The sequence below is a fragment of the Mustela putorius genome, unplaced genomic scaffold (assembly GCF_011764305.1).
Source record: "Mustela putorius furo isolate JIRA1106 unplaced genomic scaffold, ASM1176430v1.1 tig00003942_pilon_pilon_pilon, whole genome shotgun sequence".
NCBI lineage: Eukaryota > Metazoa > Chordata > Mammalia > Carnivora > Mustelidae > Mustela > Mustela putorius.
In genome coordinates, this window is record NW_025422087.1 from 16,423,756 (window position 1) to 16,442,824 (window position 19,069).

At 36.7% G+C, this 19,069-nt stretch overlaps 1 protein-coding gene across 8 annotated transcripts in view; it reads left to right on the forward strand.

Annotated features, from left to right (window-relative positions):
• The window catches only part of RABGAP1L (RAB GTPase activating protein 1 like), a 778,147-nt gene that overhangs the window by 209,916 nt on the left and 549,162 nt on the right, over positions 1–19,069 (forward strand). For all 8 annotated transcript variants that reach the window (XM_045069736.1, XM_045069734.1, XM_045069733.1 and 5 more), the window contains one exon: positions 4,112–4,205. In XM_045069736.1, the coding sequence (XP_044925671.1) occupies positions 4,112–4,205 (94 nt within the window). The remainder of the gene's footprint in view (positions 1–4,111; positions 4,206–19,069) is intronic.

Below are 19,069 nucleotides of genomic sequence, written 5' to 3' on the forward strand. Positions count from 1 at the left end.
GGGCCTGCCTTTTCTATGCTTGGCTCTGGCTTCTAGCCATTTACTCGATGTTGACACTTGGCACAGACTCGTATCTGCTAAATGCCAAGCATGGTCTCCTATGAAAACATGGTAAGAAAAGAAACAAACAAACTATAAGGAGTGGTAACATTTGACTCTGACTTAGAATTCTGGAATTTTCTGTCTCCTTCACCTGCCCAAGCAGGGTAACCTTGAGCAAATTACTTAGCCTCTCTGTGCCTCAATTTTCTTACATTGAAAATGGGAAATTGAGTAGTTGACTACCTTATTAGGTTGCTTAAGGGATACAGTGAGTTAGTGTCTGTAAAATTTAAGAACAGTATTTGGGGGCGCCTGGGTGGCTCAGTGGGTTAAGCCGCTGCCTTCGGCTCGGGTTATGATCTCAGGGTCCTGGGATCGAGTCCCACATCGAGCTCTCTGCTCAGCAGGGAGCCTGCTTCCCTCTCTCTCTCTGCCTGCCTCTCCATCTACTTGTGATTTCTCTCTGTCAAATCAATACATAAAATCTTTAAAAAAAAAAAAAGAACAGTATTTGTTATAGAGATTAAAAAAAGACATTCAATAAAAGCCTATGATTCCTGTCTTCTTTGGCTAAGTCCTATTTTTTTGTCCAAATATTTGGCTCCTGACTTGCTGTGGTTTCTGCCTTAATTGTTCATCAGGGATCTAGTTTTTACTTCAGTGTGTGTGCCCATTTTACCCCCTCTTGTTGTGGTTCTCCTACTAATCTGGGTGTTTACACTTCTAATTCCTTTTTGTGGTGGAAAATAACTTGGCAGATTGTCAGTAACTTGTTAATGATGGTTTTATGGCATATTAGTAGGGGTTTATAATAATGAAATAGGCTTTTGTTTTCTGTAGCAACAGGTATTATTTAAAAGATAAAAGTCCTTTCCCCATGATTAATATAGTTATGTGTACTTATTTTAAGAGATAAGAATTTTTATAGAAAAGAAGCTTAAAAGTGAAACATGTGTTCCCTTAATATTTATTGAATGTCTGCTATGTGAGAAGATACTGTTAGGTGCTGAAACATAATAGTTTCTTAATAGTTTGGTGTATAATCTTAAACAGCTGTTTATAAAGATATTTGTAGTCATATCAGTAATACACTTACCAAAATAAAACTGTACTTAAAAATTACTTTACTCCTTTTTTTGTTTTTCATCTCAAATTAATGTATTTTAGGTGGTTTTCAAGTATTGTGTAAAGATCTAGTCAATTCTTAAACTGTTGGGTGGTATTCTTTGGAATGGACATACCATAATTTAGTTAATGCAACTTCTTTTTTTAAATAAAGATTTTATTTATTTATTTGAGATAGAGAATTAGAGAGCACAAGCAAGGGTAGGGGCAGAGGGAGAAGCAGACTTACTGCGGAGCAGGGAGCCCAACACAGGGCTCTATGCCAGGATTCTGGATCATGACATGAGCCCAAGGCAGATGCTTAACCAACTGAGCCACCCAGGTGCCCCTAGTTAATGCAGCTTCTGTTGAAGAAGTCCTGATAGTTTTCAGTTATTATTACAAGCAGTGATACAATGAAATTCTTTTACAGATACTGATATGGCATATGTGTTCCTGGAGAATAAATTTTTAGAAGTGGAGTTGCTGTATCAGATGATGTGTTAATTTGGCCTCTTAGATTACTCTTCTATAAACATCAACTTTCTTGGCCATTTCCCCTTATTTTTTTTTTTATCAACACTAGATATAATTATTCTTTATGCTCTCTGTTTTTTTCTGTTTTATTGTTTTAATTTGAATAACAAAATAATTGAGATAAGGCTTTCTTTAACATCTTTATTGGCCAGTTATTTTTTTATACAACTGTACTATGTTTAGGTCCTTGGCCCAATTTTTTTAATTGGATTTTTTAGTTTATTGAATATTAGGACCATTTGTCAGAAGTTGGGATTTTTGTTTGTTTTTGTTTTTTAGTATACACTATATCTTGCTTCATATCAGCTTTTAATTTACAGGTAGATTTCTTAATCTTTCTTATGGCATCTTGGTTTTGTTTTATTCCTTTCCCCCCAAAAAATAAGAAGAAACAGATTCTCTGTGTTAGTAGTACTTTCTGAATTTTATTATAATCAAGATTAATGATTTGTTTCCTTTTTTTTCTTTTCCCTTTTCATTGTGTTCTTAGATTTTGGTCTTCAATTTGGCATATACAACTTTAGCAAATACGTTGGAGCCTTGGTGTGTTATTATTTACAATAGAGCAAAATAGAGGATAAGGTGGGACTCTATTGGACCCTGCTTGACTGAAATCCAGTTTTTATTATAAGCACTCATACTTGGTACCAGTTTATAAGAAGAGTGATCCACAGTCCCTGTTTGCCTCAGAATAGTGTGTTTAACCTTTTTTCCAGTGTAACTTTTAATAGTCTCCTTTTTCACTCTCAAAAAGTACCTCAGTCTAGATGAAAAATTATAAGGATTATAAAGGATGGTTATTTACATCGATAGTTTTTTTAGGATATTTTAATATTTAAGGCTTTAGTTGTTTCTGTTTACTTTATTCCTCTAATACTTAGAAATACTTCATTTGGTTTAGCTTTTTTTTTTTTTTTTTAAAGATTTTATTTATTTATTTGAGAGGGAATGAGTGAGAGAGAGTACGAGAGAGGAGAAGGTCAGAGGGAGAAGCAGACTCCCCAAGAAGTTGGGAGCCCGATGCGGGGACTTGATCCTGGAAGTCCGGGATCATGACCTGAGCCCAAGGCAGTCACTCAACCAACGGAGCCACCCAGGCGCCCCTTGGTTTAGCTTTTTTAAAAATCTCTTACTTCTCTTATATCCATGATGAACAAAGTTCACAGAATTGCTTATGTGAGGTATTTGTAGAGCCGTGAGTTTAGTGTATACCTTCTTGACCTTTATTCCAGTATCCAGAATAATGTTTACTTTTTGAACAAAGTGTCCTAAACGTGTTAAAGCATTTGTCTATGCATGTGCTTATGTTTTGGTTATACTTTACTATGTGATAAGATCTCTTTGTGTGAATATGACCAAATCTTTTAACCTGGCCAAATAAACCTTCCTTTTCTGTATTGTTTTTTGGTGTTCATGCTGTCCACCTGTATGAATTAGTTTATACTTGGACCATTGGCTTTCTAGTATGCTAAGTAATAACTGTTCTTCACACCAATCCCGGTGGGATTCACGTAATGCCAGTCCCTATTGTACTGTAACAATGTTGATAGTACATTTGTGCTTGCTATGAGCCAAACAAATTTTTATCTAGCTTATCATTCAGGTAATACTTCTTCAGACTTTTCTTATATAGTCCTCTGTCAAAGTCCTTGTTATAATGTAGGTAAGTTGTGCCCATTGTATTTCCTTTCTCCACCAGCTCTGTTACCACTTACAGAAGATTTACACAGCTCACAGTTACTCATTTTCATCACTAATGGAGTGCTGTAACTCAACCAGTTGTATTCTTTCTGCAACTGTTACTTTATATTATGGGATATTTATAAAGTTGCCATTTGAAAAAGCCAAATAGTTTAATCTTTCCTTTAGTTAAAAATATTTGTACTTATGAATTCCTATAGTCAAAAATATTTGTACTTATGAGTATATCTTTAAAACCTTAAAATTTTCTTATATTTCTAGTTGTTTGGTGTTTGTATCATAATATATATATATTTCTCAGTGTTATATATTGATATAAATGTATATCTGACTCTTGATTTCATTGTTGGCATCACTAATAAAATATTAATATTTGAGAGTATTAATTTCATGATTAGAATATCACATAGGAATTTCTAATTGTGTTACCATTAGCTTTAAAATTTTACCCTTTGGGGATAGAGTTATTTATATATAGGTATTTTCAATTTCATACTATATAAACTGTGAATAGGAATTTTCATAAAATGTTTATGCTTTCAGAATATATTTATCTAGGCACTAAAGATAAACTGTATTAATGAAATTTCTACTGTTTTTTTTTGCAATGGGCATAAGCAGAAGTTTGTTTTATTAGACACATTGTCATGTTTCTTTCTTTATAAAATATAAATAACAAATATATAATACAGTGTTCTTCATTTTTATTTTTGTGTTTCTTCTGCAGAGAGTGATAATGAACTCTCAAGTGGAACAGGTGATGTGTCTAAGGATTGTCCTGAGAAGATCCTGTATTCTTGGGGAGAACTGCTAGGAAGATGGTAAAATTTATTTTTTGTATTGAAAATTTTATATTTACATAGTTGATGTTAATTTGTCTTATTAATTAAAATATGTTTGTTTATATTAGTATTTTAATGTACTTTAAAAACATAAAAGTTAAAACATAATTCATGAATACTCTATGTTTGTCTGGGTCTTCCATTTAGTATGGTTTTATTTAACTTACTTTTGGAAGATACATTTGCTTTATTATTTAATTTAGAAATAACATTGCCCAGAGTTGTCAGCTATGTGCTTTATTGCTAAAACATGTAAATATCTATTGTTAAGGGGTTATATTTCCTTTCTCTACTAAGTCTATTACCACGAAAAGGGGCTGTACTGCTTAGAATTACTCATTTCTCCACTAATTATAAACGGTAACCAGTCTGTTTTATTCTTTCTGACTAAAACTGTTGCTTTAGATTTTTGAGTATTTTATCTAGAACTACAAAAAAGGATACTTTGTTTATACTTATTATGAATATTCTGTTTATATCTATTACAGGTAAGTTTTTTAAAGAGGTAATCATAACTATAATTTGTTTTGTTTTTGTTTTTTTTTAAAGATTTTATTTATTTATTTGATAGACAGAGATCATAAGTAGGCAGAGAGAGAGGAGGAAGCAGGCTCCCTGCCAAGCAGAGAGCCGGATGCGGGGCTCGATCCCAGGACTCTGGGATCATGACCCGAGCCGAAGGCAGAGGCTTTAACCCACTGAGCCACCCAGGTGCCCCCATAACTATAATTTGTTAGTAAAATTTAAAAATCTTGCCAACAAATGATTATGCCATACCATTATATAGAAACTACCATTTATTATTGAGTATGCATATCAAATTACATGCATGGTGGTGGTCCAGGAGAAGCTGCTAAGTCTGGGAAGAATTTCAGACATTTTATATGGTAAAGTAGAAGAACAAAGAATTAAAACTTTATCTTTTTAAGAGACAAACAAATGCTTCTTATGATATACACCTCCTGAGAGGTTCTTCATTTAATTAGGCAGATTATTTATGGTTCTGAGGATTGGAAAGCTCATGCCTTCTCACTGTAAAATCTGGAGAATAGTTTGTCAACTTTCTGATCGAAGTGCCAAATCTTTATATTTTAAGGAGTTGCCCTAAGAGTAAGGGAGGGCTTGCTGCCTCCCCTAATTAAACAAAGAAAATTTAATGTTATTTATCTCACACATACAAATGTAAGATGAACACATCTTAGAAAGTTTAACTCATTGATTAATGGGAGCCGTTAAGATATTAGAACCAATCAAGTGAGAATTCAGTTTAGAGATTTATATTCTCTTCCTAATAATTCACTTGCATTGTCATGAATAGGTATTGTTTTCATGGCTATGGACAAAAAAGTTATGCATTGTTACCAGTTTTCTGCACATCTGTTGAGAGTTGTAAATTTGCCTAAAGACAAAGGCATACACCTCTGTCATATCAGATAATTCCCAAAAAGGGCAACATAGAAAAGGTGTTCAGTAGACTCTTTAACCCCATTTCAAAAACCTTTCATGATTTTTCCCTATACTATATCCAGAAGCTAATTGACTCATGTAAGCATTGATCACTTTCCTAAATTTATCTCGTATATTTTTACTGATTTCATGTAGTGTTTTTTGCCCCATTTAAGATGAATTTTCATTTTCTATGACCGTGAATTAGTGTTAAGGTTATCCATGACACTTGTTAAAGGTGATAAGGATGACTTTATTCAGGGAGGGGGAGCTATCATGGTAGGTGTAGGAAACACTGAAATGAGGTCTTGCAGTAGGGGAGAGGGATTGGGCTGAACTCCAGATACAGCAAGGAACAGTGCAAATTTATAGCCAAGGAGAGGGTGGATGTCAGCAGGTGGAAAGTGACTGAGAGGAAACATCAGAGGTGAAGGAGTTTCTGACTAAATTTACCTTGCAAGATTCTTGCATAAGGTGGATAAGGGTGATCAGACATCACCTGAGGATGTCAGAAGATGAGGAACTCAATTAGAAATCAAGGGTGATCAGTACTGAGGGTGGGGGTCCTGGCTAAACTGACTTAGTAGGATTCTTGCTAAAAATGGACAAGGCAGCAATGAACATGGAAACTTCCAAGTCAGGGCCTGTTTGAGGAAAGAGTTCAGGTGAGCCTGAGCAGAGCTCTGTGAAAAAGAGAATCTTTGTCATTAGTTAATAGAATTTTCTAGGACAGTTATATCTTGGGAGTGGGGAAGGGGTGCTGGTCAGAGCAAGAAGATTGTTAGAGTCCAGTTGGGAAAAAAAGCCCTGCCAGCCTTTTCAGCTAGAGGGGTATTAATGCAAGTAATTGGTTTCTAGCGTGTTAGAATGCTGAACTACAGAAAGAGGATATTGAAAATTCCAAATAGTAGGAAGCAGCAGTATCCTCTAGAGGTGGAGAAATAAAATGGAAGAAGTATTGTGAACAGAATCTAGGAGCTCAGTGGAGGTTTCCTAAGGAGCTGGTGCAGGGACCTCTGAAGAAGACTGCCCAGCTGGTTGCTGAGGCGCTGAGGATGCTCAGAGTAGCTAGGGTTTAGAAGAAGCTGTGAGGGGAGGGGACATTTTGTTAGTTCCTGGCTTCTAAAGAGTTACCCAGCCCTCTGAGCTGGTGGGGGGACCCTATATGATTGGTGCTGGTATTTCCTAGAGCATCTCCCAGGTATCATTATTTCTCAGGAGTTGTAGTATCGCTGCTACTGGCAATGCAAATCCTTCTTTTCTTCTGTCTTTCAATCACATACCATTGTTAACTTATTGGCAGAACCTAATTTGGAAACAAAGTTTTACAAGGTTGTAGGATACAAGGTAAATATGCAAAAATCGATCTTACTTCTATATTCTAGCTATGAAAAATTGCAAATAGAAATTTAAAATCACATAAAAGCACTAGAAAAAACCCTTGAAACATTAGGTAGAAATTGAACAAACTGTTACTAGATCTATACATTGCAGAAGTAGAAAGCAGGAATGAAAGAAATCAAAGAAGACCTCAGTAAGTGGAAAAATATACCATGTTAATAGAATGAGAGTCTCAGTATCGTTAAGATTTCCCTTCTGGCCATACTCGTCTTTGGGATCAATGTAACTTCAATCAAAATCCTAGTGGAATTTGTTTTGGTACCAACTGAATAGCTGATTCTGAAATGTGTGTAGAAAAGTGAAGTAACTGGAATCGCCAAAACACTTAAAAATGAAGAACAAATTTGGGAGACTCATACTGCCTGATTTCAGGGCTTACCATCAAGCTGCAGTGATCAAGACATTATTGATGAAGGGACAGACACATAGATCAAAGGTGCAGAATAGATGGTTCAGAAATAGAGCTACACAAAGTAAATAGACATTTCTCCAGAGAAGACATACTGATGCCCAGCCAGCACATAAAAGATGCTTACATCATTAGCCATTAGGGGAATGCAAACAGAAACCACAATGAGATACCACCTTACATCTATGGGGTTACCTGTAATAAAAAAGACAAATAAGAACAAGTGTTGGCAAGGATGTGGAGAAATTGACACCCTCTTACACTGCTGATAACACTGGTACAGCAGCCATTTTGGAGAACATTCTCACATTTCCTCAAAAGGTTAAATATAGAGGTAAGATATGGCCTAACAATCCCACTCCTACTAATATACCCAATAGAAATGAAATCACTATGTTTACACAAACACTTGTGTACAAATGCTCATGGTATCATTATTCATAATAACCAAAAGGAGGAACAGATCCGAATTCCATCAAGTGATGAATGGATAAATAAACATGGTATATACATACAATGGGATATTATTCAGCAATAAAAATAAAGTACTGGTACATCTAAAACATGCATGACCCTTCAAAACATCATGCTGCATGAAAAAAGCAAATCTGAAAGAGCAATGTATGATTTCATTTATATGAAGTACCAAGAATAGCCAAATCTGTAGAGATAGAAATTAGGTGAGTGGTTGTCCAGAGCTAGAGAGAGGATTTAAGGAAATGGAGGGTGAATGTTAAGAGGTTCAGGGTTTCTTTTTGGGGTAGTGAAAATGTTCTAAAGTTGAATGTAATGGCTATACAACTGTGTGAATATATCAAAACCATTGAATTAAGTACTTTAAATGGGTGAATTGTATGGTATGTGCATTATATCTTGATATAGCTGTATTTAAAAATATATACATATATGGCCTATTGATTGTAAACAAAGGTTTAGTTGAAATTCAATGGAGAAAGGATAATCTTTTTAGTAAATCATGCTTAACAATTAGGTATGTACATGCAAAAAAATAAAAACAATAAAAATAAGTTTTGGGGCATACCTTGTCCCATATTGAAAATTAACTCATACTAGTTCATAAACCTGAATATAAGAGCTAAAGTTATAAAAACTATAGAAGAAAACATAAGAAATCATTGTGGCCTTTAGTTAGGCAGAAATTTCTTAGGTATGAACTCAAGGGAATGATGTTGGAAAGAAAAAAAATTACAGATTTGATTTAATCAGAACTAAGAACTTTTGTTCTTCAGAAGACATTCGGAAGAATGAAAAGCTACACATTGGGAGAGAATATTTGTAAAACTGATACCTGGAAAAAGACTTATATCTAGAATATTTAAAAAAAAAATCTCAAAACTCAATACTAAAAAAAAAAACCAAAACCCAAAAAACCCCACTTAAAAATAAGCAAAAGGTCCAGATACTTCACCAGAGAAAATATTTTTAATTACAAATAAGCCCATGAAAAAATGCTAAACAACATTCGTCATTAACACGTATTCAAATGACTAAAATAAAAAAGCAAAACAATAGCGAAAAGCACTGTGATACCAAGAGCTACAAAGGATGCGTAGCAACTGTAGCTCTCATGTTTTGTTGGTGGAGGTGCTGAATGGTGTAGCTGTTTTGGAAAGTTTGGCATTGTCTTATAAAGTTGAACACATACTTACTGTAGTACCCAGCAATTTCATTGTCACTCCTAGGTGAAATTGTCACCCAAGTGAAATGAAAACCTGTGTACAAGTCTGCAACATCTTTGTTCATAATTGCCTCCAACTGGAAACAGTCCAAATGCTGTCCAGCGTGGATCAACTAAGTGGTACATGCAGTCCACGGAGTATTCCTGAGCAATTAAAAGAATGAACTACTGGGGCTCCTGGGTGGCTCAGTTGTTAAGCATCTGCCTTCAGCTCAGGTCATGATCCCAGGGTCCTGGGATTGAGCCCGCATTGGGCTTCCTGCTCCATGGGAAGCCTGCTTCTCCCTCTGCCGCTTCCCTTGCTTGTGTTCCCTCACTCACTGTGTGTGTGTGTCTCTCTCTCTCTGTCAAATAAATAAATAAATAAAATCTCTTAAAAAAAAAAGAATGAACTACTGACACACAATAACATGACGGATCTCAAGTGCTTTATGTTAAGTAAAACATGTCAGATTTGAATGGCTAAATCCTATATGATTTCATTTATATAAGATTCTTGAAAGCCAAAACTATCATGATAGAAAATTTATTAGTAACTGCCAAGAACTGATCATGTTGGGTGGTAGTAACTACAAGAGAGCATAGAATTTTTTTTTTTTTAAAGATTTTATTTATTTTGGGCTCCTGGGTGGCTCAGTGGGTTAAGCCTTTGCCTTCGGCTCAGGTCATGAGATCTCAGATCTCATGATCTGTTTCCAGATCGAGGTCCGCATCAGGCTCTCTGCTCAGCAGGGAGACAGATAGAGATTACAAGTAGGCAGAGAGGCAGGCGGAAAGAGAGAGGAGGAAGCAGGCTCCCTGCTGAGCAGAGAGCCCGATGCGGGCCTCAATCCCAGGACCCTGAGATCATGACCTGAGCCAAAGGCAGAGGCTTAACCCACTGAGCCACCCAGGCGCCCGAGAGCATAGAATTTTTTAACTATCCTGTATATTGGTTACAGTGATGACCACACAACTTTATGAATTTATCAGAACTCTCAGAACTGGGGTGGATTTTACACTGCATAAATTGTACCTTAAATGGCAAAAAACCCTAAAACCCAAAACCAAAACAGAAACAACCCAGACCCTGAAAACCAAGAGTATTAATCCTGAGCATTTTGATTGTTGAGGCACAAATGCTACGACTCTGTCAGAAAAACAAAAGAAGAAAAAAATGACCCAAATGCTTATTTTATATTTTGTACTACACAGAAAACATCAGAACAAGTAATAAATATGAATGAAGGAAGGAAATGGAGGAAAAAGAAAGGAAAAAGACAGGAATGAAATTTGTGGCTTATATGTAGAGTAGCTCTTTGAAGTGTCTGCTTTTCTTAGGTCAGTGCCTTCATTATCCCTTGTATTCACATTCCTCTCTCTTTACTTGGATTTGTAGTATTTATTGTAGGAATCACGGTCTCAAACTAATTTTTCTATTCTGGCCCTTCAAAGTTATGTCAAATGCACATGACCTCCTCAAAGTTACTGTTGTCTTACAGGTTCCTATCACAGTGCCTAGAATATGGTAGGTGCTCAACAAAAATTTATTGAATGTATTTATGAGTGAAAATTCTTGACTTACAGATTTCTGTCCCTTCAAGTCTATGAAAATTTTACATAACTACATTTGGTACTTGATTATTTTTTCTTGTATAATTTAAAAATAAATATAAATTGATATATTTCATGTTAGATTTTAAGTAGATTCAATTTTCATAGGACAGTTTACTCGACCACTTTGTGTCTTGATCATGTCATGTTATGGTGAGGTGTTTTGACTTAAACATTTTTAAAGTGTCATTCTGGCTTTGAACTGAAAAATAAATTATAAGGAACCAAAGACAGAAGCAGGCAGAATAGTTAGAAGACTATTTTAAATAAACTAGCAGAGAGATGATGATGTCTTCTGCCATGCTGATAGCAAAAAGTAACATGTGATGAGATTCTGGATTTATTTTGAGACAGAGGTGATAGAATTTGCTTATTTTTCCTGTGTGGCCTGAGAAAAAGAAATAACTGACCAACAACGCCAGAGTTTTGCCTTGAACAACTAGGTCTTATGTTTATTTAAATATGAAAGACAAGAGGAGGAAGAACACCTTTGGAGGATAAAGTCAAGACTTTGGAGATGTTGAGATGCCTTGTAAACATCCAAATAAATGTGTCCTTTAGTCAGTTAGATAGTAGATTGAGTTCAAGGAAAGGTAAGGATAGAAATAGGAGTTTGGGAGCCATTGGTGTATATGATTTTTAAAGCTGTTAGAATGGACAGGATTACTTAGGGAGTGAATAGAAGAGTCATCCAGGAACCGGGCTCTTGTCCACTCCAGTGTTTAGAGGTTGGAGGGATGAGGAGGATCATACAAAGGAGTCCAAGAAAGCATAGCCTGTAAAGGTAGGAGAAGAAACAATTTAGAAGTCAAAGGAAGTAAGTCTGTCAAGAAGAAGGTAATGATCAGTTGCTGATAGGTCGAGTAAGCCTGAGAATTTTTACTTGACCCAGCAATTCAGTTGTCACTGATGACCCTGACAAAAACCTCTCAATGGAGAGGTAAGAATGAAAGCTTGATTAGACTGTGTCTAAGAAAGATAATCAGCAGGTAAAGGGACCTCTTCAGAGTAGTTTTGCTTAAAAGGATGACAAGAAATAGGGACATGTTAGGAACTGCATGTGCACCCAGAGGTTATTCTAAAAATTAATGTAGCATGTTGTATGTTGTTGAAAATAATCTAGGAGAGAAAATTTGAGAATGCCAGAGGGAGAGGACATAGTTGCAAGAGAAGCTGTTGAGTAGGCAAGAAGAGATGGATTTGTTGAGGAATGGAGGAGTTGTTTTTAAGAGCACAGACCGTTCACTGTAACAGGAGGAAAGGCAGGGCATGGCTACAAAGTAAGAGCTGACTCAAGTTTGCTTGTTATGCGCCAGGTGCTACCGTGAGCACTTTAGAAGCCTTACTGTACTCGCCACGGCAATCCACTGAGGTAGGGACTATTAGTATCTTTATGGTAGAGATGAGAAACTAAGGGCGTCTGGGTGGCTTACTTAGTTAAGCAGCTGCCTTTAGCTCAGGTCATGATCCCAGGGTCCTGCTCAGCAGGGAGCCTGCTTCTCCCTCTTCCTCTGCTGCTCCCCCCTGCTTGTGCTCTCTCACTCTTTCTGTCAAATAAACAAAATCTTTTTTTAAAAAAAAAAAAAAGAGAGAGATGAGAAACTGAGGTACAACTACATTAAGAAGCTAGTATAAAAATGCATAGAAGATAATGGTAATGAATAGGTAACTTGCTCAACAGCCAGTAAGTAACTTGCCCACGATCATGCAGTGAGTAAATGACCACGTCAGCATTTGAATCTAGACAGTCTGGCTCCAGAGCCAGAACTTTTGTAGCCAAGTGGACAGGTGCCATTTCTGTAATGTGGGTAGGTTACTGGTTTAGCTTTTATGGAAGAATGTAGAAGTTTTAATGAGAGGGAGAGAGTAAATTAGGAAACTGATTCCCTTGCCAGCCTTCTAGTAGGAGTTAAAGACAGACCATGAGGATGGCAGGAACACAAAATTACTTAGGTGACTGAATAAATAGCATATTGAGAGCTTTGCTGTTTTACAAAATAACAAGATTTATAACTTGGTCGGAACATACATTTTATGAAGCATTTTCCTAAGCTCTAGGAGATACATAGATAAAGATACAGTTCTTTTCTCTGATGTTCATAATGAAGAAAAGATAGGAATGTATTCTCATAACAGATCATTTTAATCAGTTAACTGAAACATTGAGTTGTTTCAGGTTTCTTGACCATTTTGTTATTTTTTCCTATAGGATGATTGTGTCCAACTGAAAAAAAATGATCTACTCTCTCTTAGGAACTGTATTAGACATAAAGATGAATAGGAGATAATTCCTATCTCCAAGGAGTTTGCCATCTTACAGAGGCATGTAAACATTTAAATGGATAATTGTGATATGCAAAAGTGAGAAAATAATATAGAGTAAAGCCTCATGAACCCACCATCCAACTTTAGTAGTTACCAACATAGTAAAGACAATCCTCAACAAATCTTTTAAAGCTAAAATTGCTATGGTGCTTTTTATTATTTCAGAAGCAACTGTTAATAGAGAAACTGGTTGGGAGGTAATTGCATGAGTTGGTGAGTTCTTACCAAACCCATGGGCCTTATAGGGAAAGGAGGTTCCAAATGGGGAAGGACTTCGGAGGTAGAACTGACAGGGCTTCTCAGCTATAATTCAGTGTACATTTTTCTAGGAATAAAGTATCTTTATAAATTATATTTTTAGTAGTGGACTTCAAAAAATTCATTGAGTGAATCTGAGGAAATGATTTTTTTTTTTAGATTTTATTTCAATTCAGTTAATTAACATATAGTGTATTATCAGTTTCAGAGGTAGAGGTCAGTGATTCATCAGCTGTATATAAACCCAGTGCTCATTCCATCACATGTCCTCCTTAATGTCCATCTCCCCCTCCAGCAACCCTCAGTTTGTTTCCCATAGTTAAGCATCTCTAATGGTTTGTCTCCTCTGATTTCATCTTGTTTTATGTTCCCCTCCCTTCCCTTATGATCCTCTCTTTTGTTTCTTAAATGCTACATATGAATGAAATCGTATGATAATTGTCTTTCTCGGATTGACTTACTTGCTTAGCATAATACCCTCTAGTTTCATCTGCATTATTGCAAATGGTAAGATTTCATTTTTTGATGGCTGAGTAATATTCCATTGTATGTATATGCCACATCTTCTTTATCCATTCATCTGTTGATGTCTATCTGGGCTCTTTCCCTAGTTTGACTATTGTGGACATTGCTGCTATGAACACTGAGGTGCACATACCCCTTTAGATCACTATGTGAGGAAACTCTTTTAATCAACTAAGAGAACTGATTTTTGACCTTTACAGAAATTCCTGCATCTTCTACAATTCAAATATTTTTATTTTATTTGGCTCTTTATCACAGTTGTGTCATGATAATTCATATGCATAAAAAAGGAAAAATGTGCCTAATTGAGAAAGGTTGTATCTATTATACAAGGATTGATAAAAATTTTTAATTGCTCTTAGAATATCTTTTTAAAACATTACTGTTCTTTACATTTAAAAGCTTTTGGTGAGTCTTAGCAATACTGGTTAGGTACTTACATTAAGTTATTTTTGTGATTTATTAGGTAAAGCATCTGTTGTATAAAATACTTCAGTTTTGTTTTGGAATATTTTTCTTTAAAGTGAGGAGACAGCCTGTGTTCTTCTTCTTCTTTTATTTATTTATTTAATTTAGTATTATTTTTTAAAGATCTTATTTTATTTATTTGTCAGAGCGAGTGAGCACACAAGCAGGGGGAGCAGCTGGTGGAGGGAGAAGCATACTTCCCACTGAGCTAGGAGCCAAATGAGGGACTCCATTCCAGGACCCTGGGATCATGACCTGAGCTCAGGGCAGATGCTGAACTGACTGACCCACCCAGGCGTCCCTTCAGCCTGTGTTCTTAATGAACTTTTAACTAAAATATAGTTGAAAATATTTTGAACTTATTATAAAACAGCTAGATCACTGTATTGAAATAAAGTGGAACTTTTATGGATAAAATCAGAATTCAGTTAATTAAAAATATACCAATAGAAAGATGTAAAGGGAAAAATTTAATACAAATTTGAAATTATCAGAAAGAAATAAAGATACGGAAAAGAAAGGTAAAAGCAGAGTGTGTAAAAACTTCAGTAGTAGAGGTCTGTTATATGAGCTTGGAGTTTAGGTTTCTTGAAGAAATGACTGAAAGAAAAAAGTAAGTGAGCTAGAATTGAAGAAGAGGGCAAGCAACAGGGAGAGAGGAAGAGAGGAGACATCTGTGATGGGACAACTTGGAAAATCCAAACTGGAAAGTGGTAGCACCTAAAACCATAAGATACCTTGGAATAAACCTAACCAAAGAGGTAAAGGATCTATACTCTAGGAACTACAAAACACTCGTGAAAGAAATTGAAGAAGACACAAAAAGATGGAAAAATATTCCATGCTCATGGATTGGAAGAATAAACATTTTTTAAGTGTCTGTGCTGCCCAGAGCAGTCTATACTTTCAACGCCATCACAATCAAAGTACCAATGGCATTTTTCAAATTGCTGGAACAATCTTAAAATTTGTATGGAACCAGAAAGGACCCTGAATCGCCAAAGAAATGTTGAAAAAGAAAGACAGTGCTGGGGGCATCACGTTGCCTGATTTCAAGCTATATCACAAAGCTGTGATCACCAAGACAGCATGGTACTGGCACAAAAACAGACATATAGATCAGTGGAACGGAATAGAGTGCCCAGATATGGACTCTCAATTCTATGGTCAACTGATCTTCGACAAAGCAGGAAAAAATATCCAGTGGAAAAAAGACAGTCTCTTCAATACATGGTGCTGGGAAAATTGGACAGCTATGTATAGAAGAATGAGACTGGACCATTCTCTTACACTCTCTTATTTAGAGTTTATCTTTATAAAGGTAAACTTTATAAAGATAAACTTTATAAATCTTTATAAAGATAAACTCTAAATAGATGAAAGACCTCCATGTGAGACAGGAATCCATCAAGAGGAGAACATAGACAGTAACCTCTTTGGCATCAGCCATAGCAACTTCTCTCCAGACACATCTCCAAAGGCAAGGGAAACAAAAGCAAAAATGAACTTTTAGAACTTCATCAAGATAAGCTTCTGCACAGCAAAGGAAACAATCAACAATACAAATAGGCAACCCACAGAATGGAAGAAGATATTTGCAAATGACACTACAGACAAAGGACTGATCATCCAAGATCTATAAAGAACTTCTCAAATTCAATACCCCAAAAATACCCAGATAATCATGTCAAAAAATGGGCAGAAGACATAAGTAGACACTTCTCCAAAGAAGACATATAAATGGCTAACACACATGAAAAAGTGTTCATCATTAGCCATCAGGGAGATTCAAATCAAAACCACACTGAGATACCACCTTATACTAGTTAGAATGGCCAAATTGACAAGGCAAGAAACAATAAATGTTGGAGAAATTGTGGAGAAAGGGGAACCCTTAAAACACCGTTGTTAGGAATGCAAATTGGTGCAGCCACTTTAGGAAGGAGTGTAGAGGTTCCTCAAAAAATTAAAAACAGAGCTACCCTATGACCCAGCAATCGCACTACTGGGTATTTACCCCAAAGATACAGATGTAGTGAAAAGAAGTAGTGAATGTACCCCAGTGTTCATAGCAGCAATGTCCACAATAGCCAAAATATGGAAAGAGCCAAGATGCCCTTCAACAGACAAATGGAAAAGGAAGATGCAGTCCATATACACAATGGAATATTACTCAGCCATCAGAAAGGATGAATACTCAACTTTTGCATCAACATGGATGGGACTGGAGGAGATTATGCTGAGTGAAATAAGTTAAGCAGAGAGAGACAATTACATAGTTTCACTTACTTGTGGAGCATAAGGAATAGCATGAAGGACATTAGAAGAAGGAAGGGAAAAATGAAGGGGGAAAAATCGGAGTGGGAGATGCACCATGAAAGACTATGGACTCTGGGTAACAAATGGAGGGTTTTAGAAGGGAGGGGTGTGGGGGTATGGGTGAGCCTGGTGATGGGTATTAAGGAGGGCATGGATTACGTGGAGCAATGGGTGTTGTATGTAAACAATGAATCATGGAACACTGCATCAAAAACTAATGATGTACTGTATGGTGACTAACATGACACAATAAAAAAAAGACTTCTGTGACATGTCCAATATATTCAAAATAGTAGAGCCGATGACCTGAGCATTAAATTATTGAGTAAATTTAAGGAATTGGGCAGAATTATTTCTGAATAACTATTTCTGGTTTTAAAGTTGTGTGGAAGCTGTTGAGGTTTTTGAAGACTAGAAAAACAGAGTACTGACTCTGAAAACTTGGGCATAAAGGTCAAATTTTGTAGCAGGAAGATTTCCTAACCAAAAATAATAAGTGAATGTCTTAGGTAAAAATTATGGTTTATTGAATAAAACCATCTTCAAACTACTCAATTCTCTTTTATTAGAATATCAGAAAATTGATACACATTTAGTAGGCACTTTGATTGTGTTCTTCATGGCTGTGCTTACCACAGTGGGAACGTGTTCTTAATCTGTGGTCTCTCAGCCTAACCAAGCATCAGTGAACTGCTGGGAGAACAAAATAAAATACAAGCTCAGAGAGAACCTGAAAGACTAGAATCACTAAGTGTGAACATTTATAGCTTTCTTCCTTTTCACATTAACATAAAATGTTCCATTTTTTTCAGCTGAGGAAAAATCCTGCTCGTCTCCACCCCAGATCAAAATATGTCCTCTTGATCTTCAGAATGACCTTTAATCTGTTATTTTTCTTGAAGTCTGTCTGTCTTTCTTTCTTTCTCTCATTTCTTTCTTTCTTAAGACTTCAGTTAGAGGTGCTGAGTGGCTCAGTGGGTGAGCCACTCAGTGGCTCTGTCTTCGGCTCAGGCCATGATCTCAGGGTCCTGGGATCCTGGAATCGAGCCCTGCTTTGGGCTCTCTGCTCAGTGGGGAGCCTGCCTTCCCCTCTCTGCCTGCTGCTCTGCCTACTTGTGATCTCTCTCTCTCTATCCAATAAATAAATAAAATCTTTTTTTTAAGCATTTATTTCTTTTTTTCTCTTCTTTTTTTTTTTTTAATTTTTTATTTCTTTTCAGCGTAACAGTATTCATTGTTTTTGCACCGGACCCAGTGCTCCATGCAATCCGTGCCCTCTCTAATACCCACCACCTGGTTCCCCCAACCTCCTACCCCCCGCCCCTTCAAAACCCTCAGAAAGGAGTTGAGGGAAATTGGAAGGGGGGGTGAACCATGAGAAACTATAGACTCTGAAAAATAAATAAAATCTTAAAAAAAAAATACTTCAGTTATTTGAGAAAGAGAGCAAGAGAGAGCACAAGTAGGGGTGGGAGATACAGAGGGACAGGGGCAAGCAGACTCCCCTCTGAGCAGGGAGCCCCACTCGGGGCTTGATTCTAGGACCCTGGGACCACAACCTGAGCCAAAGGCAGATGCTTAGCTGACTGAGCCACTGAGCTGACTGAACCACCCAGGTGCCTCTCTTGAAGTTTTTTTCTTATTGTAGCTTGTTTAATTTAAGTAGGATTTAGGTTTACATTTTAGATTTTTTCACTGTTGGGGAAGGAGAAATCCCTGTCTTTTAGTTTCAGTTCTAGCTATTCCTTTTCCTGTGAGAACCTTTTAAAATGGGTAAAGCCACTGTCCTCACATTGTCCTGTCTCCCAGCCACCTACTTCCACCTCCCTTCTGTCAAAATTGCCCTAATTCCATCAGCGACCGCTCAGTGACATTCAGTGGCTCTTCACCCCTTGATTTCTCTGGTATTTTTGTTAGAAATAATATCTTCCCTTTGAAATTCTCACTGGACAGTTTTGGAATAGTAAAAGTTCTTATATGCCTAGATTGTTTCAAGAAAACATGCCTCTTGGGGCACCTGGGTGGCTCAGTGGGTTGAGCCGCTGCCTTTGGCTCAGGTCATGATCTCAGGGTCCTGGGATCGAGTCCCGCATCGGGCTCTCTGCTCAGCAGGGAGCCTGCTTCCCTCTCTCTCTCTCTGCCTGCCTCTCCATCTACTTATGATTTCTCTCTGTCAAATAAATAAATAAAATCTTTATAAAAAAAAAAAGAAAACATGCCTCTTTTAAAGGTGAGTAGATGAATACATGGCAGCTCGATGATCTTATTAAAATGTTAGCATGTTTGCTTTTAAAAAAGCATTTTTGGGGGGCACCTGGGTGGTTCAGTGGGTTAAAGCCTCTGCCTTCAGCTCAGGTCGTGATCTCAGGGTCCTGGGATCGAGCCCCCCATTGGGGGGGG